The sequence below is a fragment of the Apteryx rowi genome, unplaced genomic scaffold, assembly GCF_003343035.1.
Source record: "Apteryx rowi isolate R43461 unplaced genomic scaffold, aptRow1 scaffold_1, whole genome shotgun sequence".
Lineage (NCBI taxonomy): Eukaryota > Metazoa > Chordata > Aves > Apterygiformes > Apterygidae > Apteryx > Apteryx rowi.
In genome coordinates this window covers 4,464,485-4,480,885 of record NW_020447196.1, presented here as the reverse complement: position 1 = coordinate 4,480,885, position 16,401 = coordinate 4,464,485, and the positions used below count along the sequence as shown (strand labels likewise).

The following is a 16,401-nucleotide window of genomic DNA, read 5'->3' as shown; positions in this document are numbered from 1 at the left end:
TGGGTTTGGATCACAAAGTGAGCTTGGGTGTCAGTGCTGTACTCTGTGTCGTGGTGCAGAGGTGCCATGAGTTGTGACTGGCAACCAGTGAAAGCTTAGTTAAAGTAGCTGATGAGGTCACGGACCCAACTGTTGTCCTTGCCCCTGCTCCTCAAATGCCTGGGCTGTCTGTGAAGCATGAAAATATTTTAAAGGGAATATTATAAAATTACAAAGTCAATGAATAAAAGCACTTGCATTCATTCCCCTTTGTCCTTCATCATCCTTGAACAAGCTCATCCCATCTGAGATGATTCCTTCCACACAGCAACTGCCTAAAATTCATGATCCATAATCAGGCAAAGAAATAAAACCAGTGCACATTCTCAGCAAATCTGAGAGCACAATTCAGACTTACCAGGGTTAACCCAGTGTTAACTCTAGTAATTTTTCAGATTGCAAAGTAGAAAAGAGAATCTTCCATTGTTGTACATTCCATTTCACAGTTTTGTTTTGCTGGTGTTTCATAAAAGTAAAACAAGAGGACTTGCTGCCAAGTTCACTGGAGCTTTCAGAATTAAGCATGGGTATTTAGATGAGCTGCACTTCATTTAGGATATACTTGTGGCAATTAGATGTGCTTTATTGCTGGAGACTGCAGGCATTCATAAAGATTAAAATGAGTTTGATTTCTAATATAGTTTTAAAATGCATCTACTGATGTAAATTTAAATGAAGTACAGATGATATTTTTGTAATATATGTTCCTCTAGAGAAGTTCAGTCATAAGTCATAAATTTATAAATATGAGATTCCCTCTTGTTAAGAATGTCCCATGTTAATATGTATCTTACAGGTAATGAAGGCAGTAAAAGCAGGTATGAAAGAATACGAGATGGAGAGGTAAGAGTTCTTTCAACAAGTGTAATAAAAGGAAAAAGTCTCTCTTTAGTGGCGGTAGAAGCAAAGCTGAGTGAGGCAAAGCAATAGCATTGATTTAGTAGAAACTGAGAGCTCATTGCTGTTTCAAGACTATTTGAAGCATTATTTTATTATTTTGAGGTGGCACTTCATCAGTTTCAGGCTTGTATTTGATGATGGTTGATTATTTTTTGGTTATGGTTTAGTGTAGTATAATTCTCTTCTTGGAGTTTAGTAATTAACAGTAACTTTACAAAATAGCCATTATTATTATTTGAAGGCATCCAATAAAGCTGTGTTTATGGGTAAACATTGCCATTATGCTGGTTATGCTTAGAGGACTACATATATGAGCATTTAAGAACCTTACAAAAGGAAGTGTTCAATTAAATTTCACCTGCAATTACAAGTCACCATTGCCTGCGCTTAGCCTGTACAGGGAGTTCTCAAAAACGTGGTAGAGATCTGTTAGGAAGTCAGTCAGAATACAGCATATATCTCTGCTGAAGATTGTAGTTGTTATTGTAATATTGAAACACTGTACAGGCATATATAGGAGGGATTGTCTGCTGGTAATTGATAATGACATGTCCAAATACAAGGAAGTTATTACTTCCTCTCTTAAATCAGTATTTTCATTAGATTATCATCAGCCTATCTTATAAAGCATGGTTTTGATCACCATGTCCGTTTATTTTTAACACACATATAATATCTTCAATTTTCAAAGTATTTGCATAATGAAGCAATAGAAAATAGTAGTCATATCTCAGTTACTGTTGTTTCTTGTTTTCACTTTTCAAATGTTAGTAAGCAGGCTAATTGGGGGGCCCTGGGAGGTAAAATCCAGTGACCTCAATATTTGTCATCAGGATGGGCATAACACATCAGGCAGGGCACAAAACAGGTAATGCTCCTAGAACATAAGCAATATGGAAACACTGGTGATGCATCTAAACAATTTAAAGTTCTACAGATGCTGTAGGCTCATGGGCTACAGACTTCAAATTGCAGCTACAGGTTCCACTAATTGACAGGAAAAAATTCAAGTTATATACATTGCCTGTGCTATACATGCTTATAGTGAAATTTTGGCTCTGGAAGTCAATGGAAAGCAACTGTTTCTATAGGAGAGTTTATTCTGAAGTCCTTTGAACGTTGTGATCTTGGCTGTCAAGCATAAATGTCACGCACCAAATACAGATACATACTCTTCTGTAAGCCTAAGAGTTATATTGCATTTTCATTTCAGGACTTCTGTTCTTCTGCAGCTGGCTTCTTCCATACACACCCACCTTTTGAAAATATTATTTATCTTTCAATAAAAAACGATTAGGCAACTCTCTATTAAACCCTTTCAAAATTGTCTTCTATTTTTCCATATGTCTTGGTAGATTACACTTCTTGAAAGAGTTTGAGGTTATTTCACTAATGAAAGAGGTCTTGGCAGACTACCTCTGTACTGTCCATCTTTGAGACTATAATTAGTACTTAAGTTTCTGTCACTGCTTGGAATTCATCCTTGTTCCAGTTTCTGATTTCTTATTGCTTAGTGGAAAAGGGTCCTAAGAAGGCAAAACTGTAATTTTTCTTACCTTTCTGAAAAGAAGCATGTAGTTGAAATTTAAAAAAAAATACAGTTAGAAACAGTCCAGAAAATCTCTAACCTGTGTACAGATAAACCCATTAATGTGGTCTAAGAAGGGAAATGCCAAAAACCTAAAATCAGATGACACCCCAAAATAGACAATTTTTGTTGAAACTGTAGATTTTTTTCTGTTGTTTTCTTGTCAACAAGCTAGATAGCTTGCGTTCTGCACATTTGGTACATCCAAAACTTAGGGGTGCAGAGAACAGAAATTCTCAGTCTGTGTAGGTTTATCAAAAGTATCACCGTTTACACTTGTCATGGAATTTTTTCATTCTTTGATGTTCCTAGCGCTTCTGCTCCTCTTGTGAAAGCTTTCTGGTTGTGTGGCCCTCCATCCCACATCCATTTGCAGTTCCCACTGATGGTTGTGAAACTGTGAATTTTTTAAACAGATATAGGTATCTCTTGAAATGCAGTCTGTAAAAAAACAAAACAAACAAACAACCCCCCCCCATTCATATTGCTCTGCTTCACGTTCTTTGACATTGTGGAGTACAGCATGTGTGTTTTTGAGTATAAAGCTGTTCTGACCCTGTCTTCTAGGAAGAATAATAACGGAGATCCCAAAAGCTATTAAAATTTTCCATTATGACTTTTAGGACCTAAGATTTGCTTTTTCTTTGTTCATTAAGTTCAGCAGCCTTCTTACAAAAAATTAGTCAAGCTACTTCTGCTGTATAATACAGCAAAAAAGTGTTAAAATACTCTAGGAAATGTATTTAAGAGTAAACAATATATAAAGCTAGTATGTTTCTAGATCTATTATTGGGAGCATTCTCTGAGAACTAATTGGAAGGAAATAAAGTAAATTATGGAGAAATCTCTCAATAATAACCTCTTTTTTTATGAAGATTTAAAGCAAAAGTATGGTGGAAGTATTCTGTATGACTAAGTACTACTGGTAAATGATTTTCAACCACTAATGCATCAGTACTGAGGTATATCAAAAATGAACTAATTTAACTGCAAGTCCAATCAGCCCTGTTTTTGTTTTTGTTTTTTTGGGGGGTTTGATGTTATTTAACTTTAATATGTGGTCAATTGACTTTAAGGAGACAGCCAAGCCAATTACCTACAAACAGTAATTCACAGCGTGTGTAATTGCATATAAAGCCATTTTGGTAGGTCAGATTTTGGATTTTCTCTGAAGTAGTTTGTTTAGTATTTGTGTTTATCTCATGTTTAATTAATCTTCTGTTTAATTAAAGGTTTTTAATTATGATGAAACTGCTCTGTAGTGAATATATTGTTAAAATACAGCAAAATGATAAAAGAAATCACTTCAGCTTACGAAGTATGTGATAAAAATTCATTATTTCAGCTAAGTTGTTTTACATTTATGTATATCCACCAAAATATTTAAACAGGAAGTACTAATTTGGACCTACTATTATTATTTTAGGATGCTCTAAAATGCTGGAGATCTCTTCTACAGAACAGTGTTTATCAATTTCTAGAGCAGTGTCTTTTGTCTATTTTTATTATTTTTTACTGCACCAAGTTTTGAATACTCTGTACCTTTTCTCATTTGTTCCTTTTTTTTATTGAAGAGAACAATTTTAAGATCTAGATGGCTACTTGGAATTGTTGATTTGATTGGAGAATGATACAAAAGTATATCCTACAGCAACAGAAGCAATAACAGAAGAGCAACATGCCAGATAGTGTTGAACGCTTGGCTATTCTACACATTGTCCTTTTTGCAGTCATGTATCCTGTTCTTAATAGCACTGAAGGCCCTGCAGTAGGCCTGCATGCACGCTTCTCGATTCATTAAGTTGTAATGTACTCATTATTGCCTGGGTAGCGCTGGGCAGCACAGAGCCAGGCTTAAACACTCATTCAGTTGTCCAAGATCTCCCTAGATTATTTGACTGTCTCTTAACCCTCTGCAGTTGCTGAACCCAGGAGCATCCTAGTGTTACGAGACAAATAACCACATATCCAATAACTGTGGGTCCAATAATTTGGATCCTGATCCTGTAGTGTGATGTCTTTTAAAACAAATGAGAATTTGGCTAGCGCAAAGGGTAGGTGCTGTGATTTGCAGTGGCAGAGGCAGGTAGCTGAGAATTGTTGTTGCCAAGAGAGTTCTGTGGAAATTATTGTACGTGGCTCTATGAAGAAGCAGCCCTGAATCACTTTGCCTGTTGTTTTCCATCTGTTAAAACAATAAAGTAAGACAAATCTGACCACACCTGCTCAGAGGAAGCATGATGCTGTAGCTATAAAGCACTGGTCTGGCACTGCAAAAGGCTGGATTTATTATCAGCTTGCTAGGGGAAGCCACTTTGTTGCTGCCTGTCTGCTTCCCTCTCTGTAAGGTTTGCCTGCTTTTGCTGATGAAGACTTTAAATACCTCAGTGCTAAGGTTGAGTTCAAATGACGGAGGGTAATATATGTCCCATACGACCTTGCAGCAGCCGGTTGCTGCCAGTCGGCTAGAGCGGTTCCCAGGTGCGACCCTGGCTCTCACATGTGGCGGCAGAGCGAGAAGCGGAGCCTGCTCGGAGCCTGCCAGCTCAGCCAAGAGCCCCTTGCCCAATGCACGGGTGTCCCCACGCTGTTGAAGCATCTCATGCAGGGGCTCTTTTAGATCCTTACCAGAGACCATACCAATATTTATGGTGAGCTAGGATGATTACCAGCTAGACTGATGTGAGTTCTTTACCCTTATTCTTTCTAGTGCTTTCCTTGATTGTAAAGCAGAGCTTAGACTCTGAGATGGTTTGTTGTCAAATCTGTCAGTGTTAAATTTCACTATCTGTGGAAGTTTGAGAGTGCTCTCATGGATTATGACTCTCATCTTTCATTTACCTCCCTCTCTTCTGCTCCAGTGGAACAAACTGAAAATAAAACACACATGTTATTTCACTAGAAAAGAGAAAATAGCCAGAATCATTTTATTTTCCTTTGGGTATTTCCTTTTAGTGAAATGCTGATTATTTTAGCTAATCTGGATTTGCCATTTCCCATCTTCTGATAGATTTTGCTCTTTGAACATTCTTGGGGAAGTTACTGACTGCTGTGCTAAATCATCTTTAAAAATATTTTGATTTTCCATGCTTGGCCCAATTTTCAGATTCAGAGTTTCAACTCAAGCATAGCCTTTGCATTAATATATGTTAGTAGTAAACAAAAATGACCCCATTACATTCTCTTGCAATTTTAGGGTGACTGGCAAAAATACACAAGTGAATTCTTAGCAGTTGCCTTTTGATATGGGAACCGGTGTCGAATCATTCCCTAACCCTCTCTGGTATTTGCGTATAGATTTATTTTTTATTAAACAAGAGACTAGCACTTCATTAACCTCTAGCAGCATGCCAGTCTGCTCAGTGACTGAAATGTGATTTTTCTTTTCCTTTAAAAAAGTTTTTAAACAGTTGTTAGTATTGCGTAGCCTGGAAATGGTTCGACTGCCTTGCTTCCTGGAGCTGCCTCACAATTAGAGATTATTTTTTTCAATGCAAGTTACTGTTGTCAAAAGGTTGGACTCAAAACTTTAAGGTGCACAAAAAGCCCCTGTAAGAGGGGAGAAAGTTGTCTCCCCCCGCCCCCCTTTCTTTAATCTGCTCATTTTTCTTTGTCCTGCATGCCTACACTCCTGGGTGATAGGGCTGGTATATGTCTGCCCATTAGCTACGCAGTGTTTGGGTAGTAAGATAATACTGTACTCAATATTACTTGTTTTGTCTTTGTGTCTGGTGCTATTAGAGTAGAAGGAAGAAATGGATTGGCAGAAATTCCTGCCTTTAGCAAAATGTCAACGCTACCGGACAACCGAGGAGCTTCTCTTCAAATGGAAGTGAATAGAGGCTTGAGGGGGAGCTACCACCCGAGCCAGGCGGCTTTGTGGTCAACCAGGGATTGCCTGTAGGAGACAGCAGCTCAGGGTGACCCAAAATTTCCTGAAAAAGGTGGCATGAAGTGAAGTATAGCAGTCCAGGATCAAATAGGCATTCTTGACTCCTAGGGAAGGCAAGACACTGTTTTGAATGATAAGGCAATCAAAACAAGTTTTTTCATACAGATGTATCTTCTCACAGATACAGAAATCTATCATTTAAAGTGTGTGTCCTCAAAAAAAACCCCCAAAAACTGTTCAGGAATTACCAGCTTTCACTATCATACAGCTCTTGAAGAGCATGGTAAATCAAAGTATCTACAGCTTAGTGCAGCTCTGACAGTGTGTGACAGGTAGCTCCTAATGGCATAGGTGAGTTAGCCATTGAATTGCAGGTGTCCAGTACCCTGTGGGAAGGCAGATATAATACCTTTGCCAGGAGGAGGAACTGGATTCAGACAGAGACTACTTAAAACCTTCCCTCTCCCTTTTCCTTCTTCCTTCCCTCTCCCAGAAAACCTAGACGGGATCTGCTGGTTGGCTGCATGTAGAGCATCCTGGCAAGCCTACCTCAGTTGCAGTATCATGGGTTTTAGTTCCCATATGGTGCAGTTACACTGCAAATTCATTTCCAGACACTTCTTTGTGATTTCAGTTTAAATTTGTAGATTTCCAACTATTCTGTGTGATGCTTGTTACCTGAATTTTTGGCATCTGGATTTTGGGATATTCACCTCCTGGACAACACTTTAATTAGCTCTTTGTGTAGAAGAACACTCCTTAATTGCATGGCACTCTTCTGTGACTTGTGATTGAAGGCCCACATAATTGCGTTCTATGAAAACTCTGTGGAATCAGATAGTGTGAGAACTTTAAAAGAAAACCTTCTATCAGTACACAGATGACAAAGAACAGTTACCATACTCGTATTAGAAAGTAGTTCCCTTCAGAAAGAGAGGTCTGTGAGAATATATGCAACATGCATATGTACAGAACTAAGCTTGTTTGTATACCCAATTTTAAATGCTATGTCATTGTATGCCCTTACAGGGTTACTAGTATAGTTTATGCTATGATAATTCATAATTACCCTTTTAGTATCTTTTTGGAAATCAAAAGGTAGGAACAAATTTTATTTTAATATTCAATCTGATTGAAAATTACAAGCAATATAAATTTCTGTGGCTGTTTTGTAGAATAAATGTTACCCTTCATATTAGGGAAAGAATAAGCTTTCTTTTCAAATTAACAGTGGTTTCAGTTTTTACTGAATCTAGCATGGAATTGAGATACTGAACTAATTAGCATTACTAATGAGAAGCTAAGATTTCAGATATATGAAATGGAACTCATTGTAAAAGACAGCAGGCTGAACTGATTATTATTTGCTGTGGATTTTGTTCATGCTTGTTCAGACAAGTCAAAAGAAAAGATTCCATCATCTGTGAGGCTTTATCTGCATTGTGAACTTTAGTTCAATAATTTTTGCTAATTTCTGTAGAAGTAGGGAGATCAGAATTTTGTGTTTGTTGGCCCTTTCCTTTTGATGACCAAAACTGCTGCATAATTGGACTTAGGGGCTTGAAGCCCGACAACTTGAAATGGGTAGAATGCTAAAGTAGTCCATTAATAACAGGTTGTCACATGCTGACCTTCTGAAAATCAGGAACGTTTTAGACAGATGAAAAGAAAATGAACAGATTCTGTTCCTTGCTGCCAGCATGCCCCCTGCATACATTCTTTTCTAAGTAGGTTCTTGTAGCACGCTCATCACCATAGCATGCAAGTGCCACCTTCTAGCGTATTAAGCAATGTTACTAGTATCTGTCATGGGGTTTTTTGTTTGTTTGTTTTGTTTTTTTGCATCACCTGTCTAGGGGAAGAATTTTGCAGAACTGTGTACTGTTTTGGCAGGTGGTAGTTTTTTAGTGTACAGATTATATGCAGTATTGAAAAACACAAAGTCAAGGTTATACTTAGAGGATAATATGGGATAGGGTTTTTTAGTTTGGTTCTCCATGCACATGAGCTTCGTCTTATTTTTAGAATGTTGTATTACTCTCACGTAGTGTCATTTTTTGACAGTAGGTCATCCTAGGTCTTTGTCATAGTGCTTTAAGCGAGCATCTCTTCAGAGATCTTAGGTGTGGTCACTGAATGCTTCTTAGGGACTGAGATTACAAACAATTAAAAAATATATGTATGGAAAGTCAATGAAGGCAGCAAAGGACAAAGCTGTCAATGGTTGTCTGTAGTGAGAGGTGCTACAGTATTGGAGTTTGCTTAATGCTGAAGGTGCCCAACCATGCCACATTTCTTGTGTCCAGACAGAGCAGAAGACTAAGTAACTAAGTTGAGTTGTATACCAGGATAGAATAGAGTTGACTTCCCTGGCAGAAGTGATGGAAAACAAACTCTAAATGAAATTTAGAATTGGGGTGTAATCTGAATCATATTAAATAGTTTCTGTTAAAAGGGATTTGCCCCTGTTGAGAACTCCTCAAAATCCAAAATTACTCCTGGGTTGCTTGGATTTTGCTTCCACCAGCTCTTCCTGGGTAGATCGAACTGAGCCTTAAGGCAGTCTCGGGATATGAGGAATACAAAGCGCTTTGTTGTCAAGTAAGTCTGCGTCCCCTGATTCATCTAGTGAAACCTCTATATTTAAACAAACCAATGAGAAACTTGATCTCTGAAGGCTCCACAAGTTGATCATTTAGAGTCAGGTACAGTTACCCTCACTTCTTACTTGGTGCAATCCTCTTGTAAAATACCATGTCTTTCAGGCATATTGCACTGGATTTCTGCTGTTTTTTCTTATTTCCAGATGAATCTGCTACGTCTGGTTGGTCAATAATGAATGCCAAAGATGGGTGGCATTCTTATCTTCTGTCTGTGGTTAGCAGATAGTTTGTGAAAGTTGTGTGAAGTTGTTTGTGTGCTACTTGTACCTGTAAGTTGTAAATGTTAGGATTGTGTGAAGTTTAGGGTATTAGAAATGATGTATTAATAGCCTTTGGCCTGTTTAATCTCTAGGGTTTGCTCTGAAATGTGAGGTTTGGCACTGGGTAATGCATTAGGTTTGGTCAACTCTCCAGGCTAAGTTTTTTTTCTTTATTATGTGTTCGAAAGAGGAAAAGAAGAATATATCTATTACTAATGTGTTGTTTGGGTTGGAAATGGCAATAGCATTTCAAGAGTTGGCTTTCCCATCCTGCCAAGTTTTGAGAACGTTCAGAGATGTTAGTGTTCTTTACTGGGACAAATCAAGGCTTCCAAAGTAAGAGAGAATCCCCCTACAAAGTAACCTGAGCCCAATGGTTTGAGTGTGCATATGTTGCAATGTGGGGAACGAAAGTTGAAATCTGTGTGTGTGCATGTGTGTGTGTGTATGTCTGTCTGTTTGTCTGTCTCTGATTCAGGCCTGAGGTTTGGTTTCTTGCATCTTAGAGCAAGTCCCTGGTAGGTGAGGGGAGGAGTCATTTGTTTCTGATCAGAAATTCTGCCTTTGTAAAAAAAAAAAAATAATAATAATAATAATAAAAAAAAAAAAAAAAGAAAGAAAGGAAGTCACTATCATATGACAAGAAACCATTTAACTGAGAAAAGTCCTGACCAAGGGCTCTTTCTTCTGCTTTCATAGGTGAAAGACACTTGTGTTCATAAGACCTTCACTGAGGGTCTAGAATGTGTTTGGGCAGGAATTACTGCCCTCCAGGAACACAGGTGAACTTGTTGGTTATTTGGGGCAGGGGAAATGATCTTTGTTGCATGCAAGACTTCCTGAAAGAGTGTGATAACTTCTTTCTGATAGGAATGACCGTTTTCTGTATTACTTTGAGCTTCATTTTGGTGGTGGTCCTAAGCACTTGGGATCAATGTAGTGATTTTTACCACCTTGAAGCTGGATTTGGCAGCTTTTAGAAGCCTGGTAAACTACTGTTCTCTGGGTCCATAGTGAAGTCTAGCATACACATTGAAAAATAATCATTTCTTATGTTTTATCCCATCTGTCTGTGTTAACCTCTGTTTTCCACTTGTTGGTGTTTGGTCTTTTTGCCCTTCTCTTCAGCCAGCTCAGGTGTCGGTAAAACAGCCTGAGCTCTGGGAAAAAAGGGGCAGCACTGCAGAGGCAGAGTGTTGATGCTTGAGGCCAGTGCACAGTTCAGCAGGACTTCAGTTTCTTGCCTGTGAACAGGCTTTGAACAGGCAGATTTCATGTCCTGCATGCAGACCACTTTTGTGGTAGTTTGTTTGGCCCATGTAATAAGAAAGAAGTGATGAAGTGTTCTCAGCAATTGGAGAACGTGTTGTAAGAAGTCATAGTCGCAAAATGTGTCTGCGTCTTCACGGACTGGATGAAACCCTGTTTCCTCTGCTTCCCTTCCCAGAAAAATTCTGACTTCAGCAGGCTTACTAAGTCTCCCTCATACATTGTCATCACAAATTGAGTGTTATAATCTTTTGTTATCCTCAGGACAGTAAGTTTACATATCCCATATGACAAATTACCGCATTATTTTCTAAGAACAGTTAAAATATTCAAGAAAGTATTGAGGGTAAATTAAGCTTTACTTTGGGAACCCAACCTACTTCTAAGCTAACCCCTTCCTGCACTACTGCTTACACTGCATTGTTGAACAGGAGTTCGAATGTCAAATATTGAATTTGAGACTGAAAGGAAGATTATGAAGCATTCGTGATTATGCTGGCATTTTGTGTCACTGAATAGCATTTGTGTGCTATGCACTATGTGGGTGGCTGTGTATTTGCTAAGAAGCATAACTGAAGATGAAAGTTTAATTATTTCTTCAAGGCAAATCCTCTCTCCCATGGACTTAAACTTGCATAAGAAAAATGAAAATTCATAAGGAGTGTAAAAATTGGCTAAAATTAAAAACCATTTATTTTTACCCTATTTATTCTTCTGAATAATAAAATTTCCCCATGGGTCTTTGGAACATATGTGGAATAATTACACTGTAGAAGTAGTACTTTAGTTTAGCTTCTAGAGCTAGGGCAAACATTGTGATTATGCTGCAAGCTTAAGTCTAGGTTTTATAAAAAAAAATCTCATTCAAGGCTCTGTTGCCGTCAAGTGCAAAAAACTGTGACCCATCGATTGGTCCCTGTGGGAGCAATTATTCTTTACAGAGGTTTTTTCCAGCACTGAATATTATAAATGTCAGAAAAAAGTTTAACCCCATTACCTCTAAAAGAATGTTTCCATACCTGCTGGCAAGAATATAAATTTTTAGCTTATGTTTGCAAGCAATTTATGATTAAGCCAGGATTTTTTAAAAACTTGTCTTTATAAGCAGCTCAAAAGTAACAGTGTTGTCTTTTGGATATAGTCTGTATGCCATGGTGAGGACAAAACACAAAGGTTGAGGTTGCCATATATTGCATAATGCAGCACTACGCTGGAGACTCCCATGTTGGGATTCTTGCATGTTGGGTGCAGTGTGAATTGATGATTAAAAGCTCTCGTCTTCCAGTGGCAGAGGAGGAGAGTATGGAGTGAGCTGGTGTTGCTTAGGAACAAGGGTTAGGATCTGTTATCCAGTAGGCATGAGTGAAATGTTTTGGTTAATAAGAGGACTGCGTTCATCTTCCAGCCATCAGTCTGTGGAAAGCAGTGGGCAGATTCTAGCATAGAGATCCCAGGAGCTGATGCTTTCCTTCAAGAGAGTCTACTTCCTCTTGAAGAGATGTAATGTGTGCATTTCACATACTTGATTTAGGCTTTTTTTATTTTAAAAGTCTTATCAATCAAAGCATGGAATTACTCCGAACACACAGCCTAAAATAATATCTTTCTAGTAGTTAAAATACCGACCAGATTTCTTCCCCCTACCGCACTCTGTTTTCTCATGTATGTTCTTCAGTGCTGGGCACTTGTATTTTCATTAACTATGAGAAGACAGTGATGAAATGGATAGAACTTGCATCATGTGTTCAAAGGCTTTTGCAAAGTGAAAATTGTTGCGAGATGCTAAGAGGGGTGTTATACTACCTATCTCTGTGAAGTTCAAGTCTGAGGATGGGCAGAAGCACCTTTCACTTACCATAATTAACTGCAGTGAGGCATAACAGAAAAATCAATCTCAAATATACTAACCTTAGGACTGGTAGGGTCTCATAGATAATTGTCACCTTAATTTGTACTTGGAATTGCATAGGAAATTGAGGAGGTTTCTTTGGAAATAACATTCATGAAGCTTAGAGTGGTGTGGACTGCTTTCTGCATTAGATAAAGGTTCAGATCAGCCTCCAAAGGTAGCTCCTGAAAACCCCCCTTTTTCCTTTATGGTATGGAGATCTGTTGAGTTCTTCAGATTGCTAGTTCCTTGATCTCTGACCTTTTAAGAATCGTAAGAAACTTTGATCCAAGTGTTCAATGAGATTTCTGATGGTGCTATAGACAAAACTGTCTTGATAAGGGACTTGTTTAATCTCACAACAGGCAGAGGGAGCAGGTTCGTAGCTTGTCGCTAATCTGCACGTTTGTTCCTCCAGGAGATAGACTAAATCTCCAGGCAGAGGAGATGATTCAGAGGCCTTTTCTTCCTCCATCGTTGAGCTCACTCTTAATTTACCTTATCCTACAGTATATACCATTAAGTCATGTTGGTTTTATTCCTTTTTCATGGCTTGAAGCACTGGGATTTAGGTGCCTGTGATCCAGAATATAACTTCTTTTGGATAAGATAGGGGGTTCCTCCGTTGTGCAGTGAAGCCACACCGATGGTTTCTTTTCATGCAGCAAGGCCATATCAGAAAGCAAAGTAAGAAAATGCTGTTCTCAACAGAAAAGTCTTTATCTAAAGAATTAATTTCCTTTGCTGCTTTATTGAAGTCTGTAGTATTAACATGCAAGAGATGATCCAAGAGCCTTTTCCCAAAAAACCCTCCAAACTATCTTAAAGAAGCTGAGCTTCTGCTAGGAAAATGATGTTTTCACTCACTTGTATTCAGCATGTTTGTTTTTGCAGTTAGTGCTTTGAATTTATTACCTAGTTCTGTACTTTTCTAAATCTAAAATATTATTGAAGACATTCAAAATAGTCCCAGGTATACTTAAGTAGAGTGCTTTTGCTTTTGAGAAATTAAGAGAGGACCTTGAATTTTGCAAGTAAAAATGAACAAGTTTTTTCTGTTGGGCTTGTGCCAAAGGATATAAAGATCCATTAGTGTGGGCAGACGCACACAATATTTTTTAGCAATTGTGTAGAATTTTCAGTGAAATTTGACAGACTTTTTTTGGAGGAAAAATATGTTAGGTTTAGATTAAGTTATGCGTTGCATGCTTTTTCTTCCTTTTTTTCCCTCTATTTTTTCCTGTAATCTGTGCAGCTTTTCCAAATAGCAAAAAGATAATAACAAAATATTTAATAACAAAACTGTAGCAAATTGGTATAGCTGCCTATATTAAAAAAGGAGGTAAAGTGCTTTTAACGTTTTTTTCCAGTGGTTATAGATCTTCTGTATATCTAGTTTTGTCAGAATGGTAGGTTACATGTATTTTACCTAGAAATATTCAGGATTGTGGTGACATAAAAGAAAAATGCATTTTTTTAAAATAGTCTGAACTTTAAGTAAATACATTCAAGTCTTTATTGCCTCTGAAAATTCAAGCAGCCCCAAAGAATGACAATAGTGAGAGCATTATCTCCCATCTGAGATAATAAAGCCACTGTCAAAACACCTGCCTATTCGGGCTTTCCTGTGAATAGCCTTCAGAGCAGGACGAATATAACTAAGGCATGAGGGAGGGCTGGCATTATAAGAATGATTCCTTCCAATGCTGTTTCTGAGCATATGATTCACTGGACAAAATATCCAATATTTCATTTGGTCTGTCAGCTGCTTCTTTTGGAGTGCGCCTGGTGTTTTTTTCTAACATGAACACTTAAAGTATAAAATTACAAACACTGGTAATTATTATATAGAAATAATTTTTGAAAATTTTGTGATGCATTTTGGTCAACATCCAAAAGTGTAGTTCAAAATATTATGGGAAATATGCAGCCTAGAGAGGGTTTAACATGCTGTGGAGTCCAGGCTAGATCATCAGTTCTCACCTGGAGCTCTGTAGCCTCCTGCATGCCATCCCACTTGCTCTACACAAAATATAGTTCTTCTCTACAGAACACCCTGACTGTACCTACATTTCTGAGCACGATCCTTGCATGTTATTTTTAGCTAAATTACTTTGTTATTTGCCAAGTGTATTTGTTCCTTCAAGATTCAGTGTGTGTGTGTGTATATATATATATATATATATATATAAAATCTTGCTCCACTTTCCTCTCCTGTTTCATGAGGTGACATGGAGGGGAACGGTAGGATTATATCCTTTGCTATAGCTTTGATTCTTTAAAGGCAGATCAAAAATCAATGTGTAAGCATGTGTAGGTACGGACTGCTCAGATATTTTCCTTTTGAATGTGTGAGATGAAGGTTGCACATTGCAGTTTGTACTGTGCCAGGTTGCGTGGCTGTGGCCTTCAGGGAGCATGTAGTAGCCAGTGGGACCAGTTCAGACCGAGGGTCCTGCTCCTTCACTCCAGCCCACTCTCTGCTGACTGGGGCTGGGGTCAGTTGTGCACAGAGCACATCCCCGGCACCTGATGAGCTGTGCGCTGAGTCCATCTTGGAGGTCCACTCGTGGTCTTGTGTTGATCCTCAACACCTGAACAGGATACGGGGCTCCAGGCTTCCAACTTCCACACAGCTACAAATTCATGGCACATCACAGCTGTCACCATCCTTACCCCCAAAGAAACGCCAGGTCATTACCAGGTATTCTTGACCTTCTTCTCCTACTGCCACACCTACTACTTAGCCCTCTAGTAGCCTCCACTAGCACTCACACCAGAAGTCCCAAGATTCTCGAGATGTCCTCAAGCCCCTGCAGGTACCTTGTCTTGCACTTAGCCCAGGGCTGCTGTCACCAAAGCCTGGCCACGGCTGCAAAGGCTTATGGAACAGTGGGGTTGTCTGCTGACCGTTCATAGTCATATGCACTGTCCTCACTAAAACACCAGCCACAGGGTTCCTCAAAGCTGACAGCAGTGAAAACTTGGCTTAAATATTTACTTTTCCCTAGAAAGAACATGGGTGAAAGACTGAATACTGTTGCCTGCTGAGGGGCTGGAAAAGAGAAGTGGATTGGTTGAGCGGTGCTCTCTAGGAAAACTGGGCAAGATAAGGCTTGGGCTTTCCTGATATTTCAGGGAGGAAAAAAAAACAAACAGGAAACAAAACTTTTCATGCCATCTTTCATGCAACTTGAAGAAATTTAGAAGCAGATAAGAATCAGCAGGAAGCATGTGTATTTTCATGTATTTTTACTTGCTTGGAGATGACTTTTACAGAGGCAGCAGTAGTTTTCAATCCTTATTGTCTGAAAAAGGCAGGGTTTCCTTTATTCTTTAGATGGAGCCCAGGCCATCTCAGTTGTGCGTTTTGGTCTGTACCAGTAGATGATGAGCTGCCGTTGTCTTTAACTCTGGATCACTCCTAGCTGAGGTTGTTTTTTTTTTTTCCCCCTTCCTCTCCCAACCTGAAAAAGTATTTTGTGTCCATGAATCAGTTATCTTGGTGGCTCTCTCTAGAACTAGATGAAGGTAGAAATCCATCTAGGTGCTGAAAAGGCAACTGGGAAAAAGTGAGTATCAGCAGCCATGGTAGGTGGTATGCTTGTCGACATTGCCGGTGGCTTAGAGATCAAACAGCAGAGAAAGAGCTGCAGTGAGAACCCAGCAAATTCTAAGTAGATAATGAGTAGTGGCTTTCTTTTGATTTACAGCATGGATTTACAATCAATCTATAATGCTTTGAAGAGAAAAAAATAAACTTCTAAGGGAAAGGGAAGGGCCATACAATTAGCAGTTACTGTCTGCTTCCTTGTCTTCTCTAATTTCAAGAGCCTGTGCTGAAAATGGATGATAATGTGCAAGATACAAACTGTTGGCCAACTCCTTTGTAGATTCAAGCT

General features: G+C 38.7%; 1 protein-coding gene across 3 annotated transcripts in view; it reads left to right on the top strand.

Moving 5' to 3' along the window:
* PEPD (peptidase D) overlaps positions 1-16,401 on the top strand; it is a 143,477-nt gene that overhangs the window by 39,812 nt on the left and 87,264 nt on the right. For all 3 annotated transcript variants that reach the window (XM_026059308.1, XM_026059317.1, XM_026059322.1), the window contains one exon: positions 836-882. In XM_026059308.1, the coding sequence (XP_025915093.1) occupies positions 836-882 (47 nt within the window). The remainder of the gene's footprint in view (positions 1-835; positions 883-16,401) is intronic.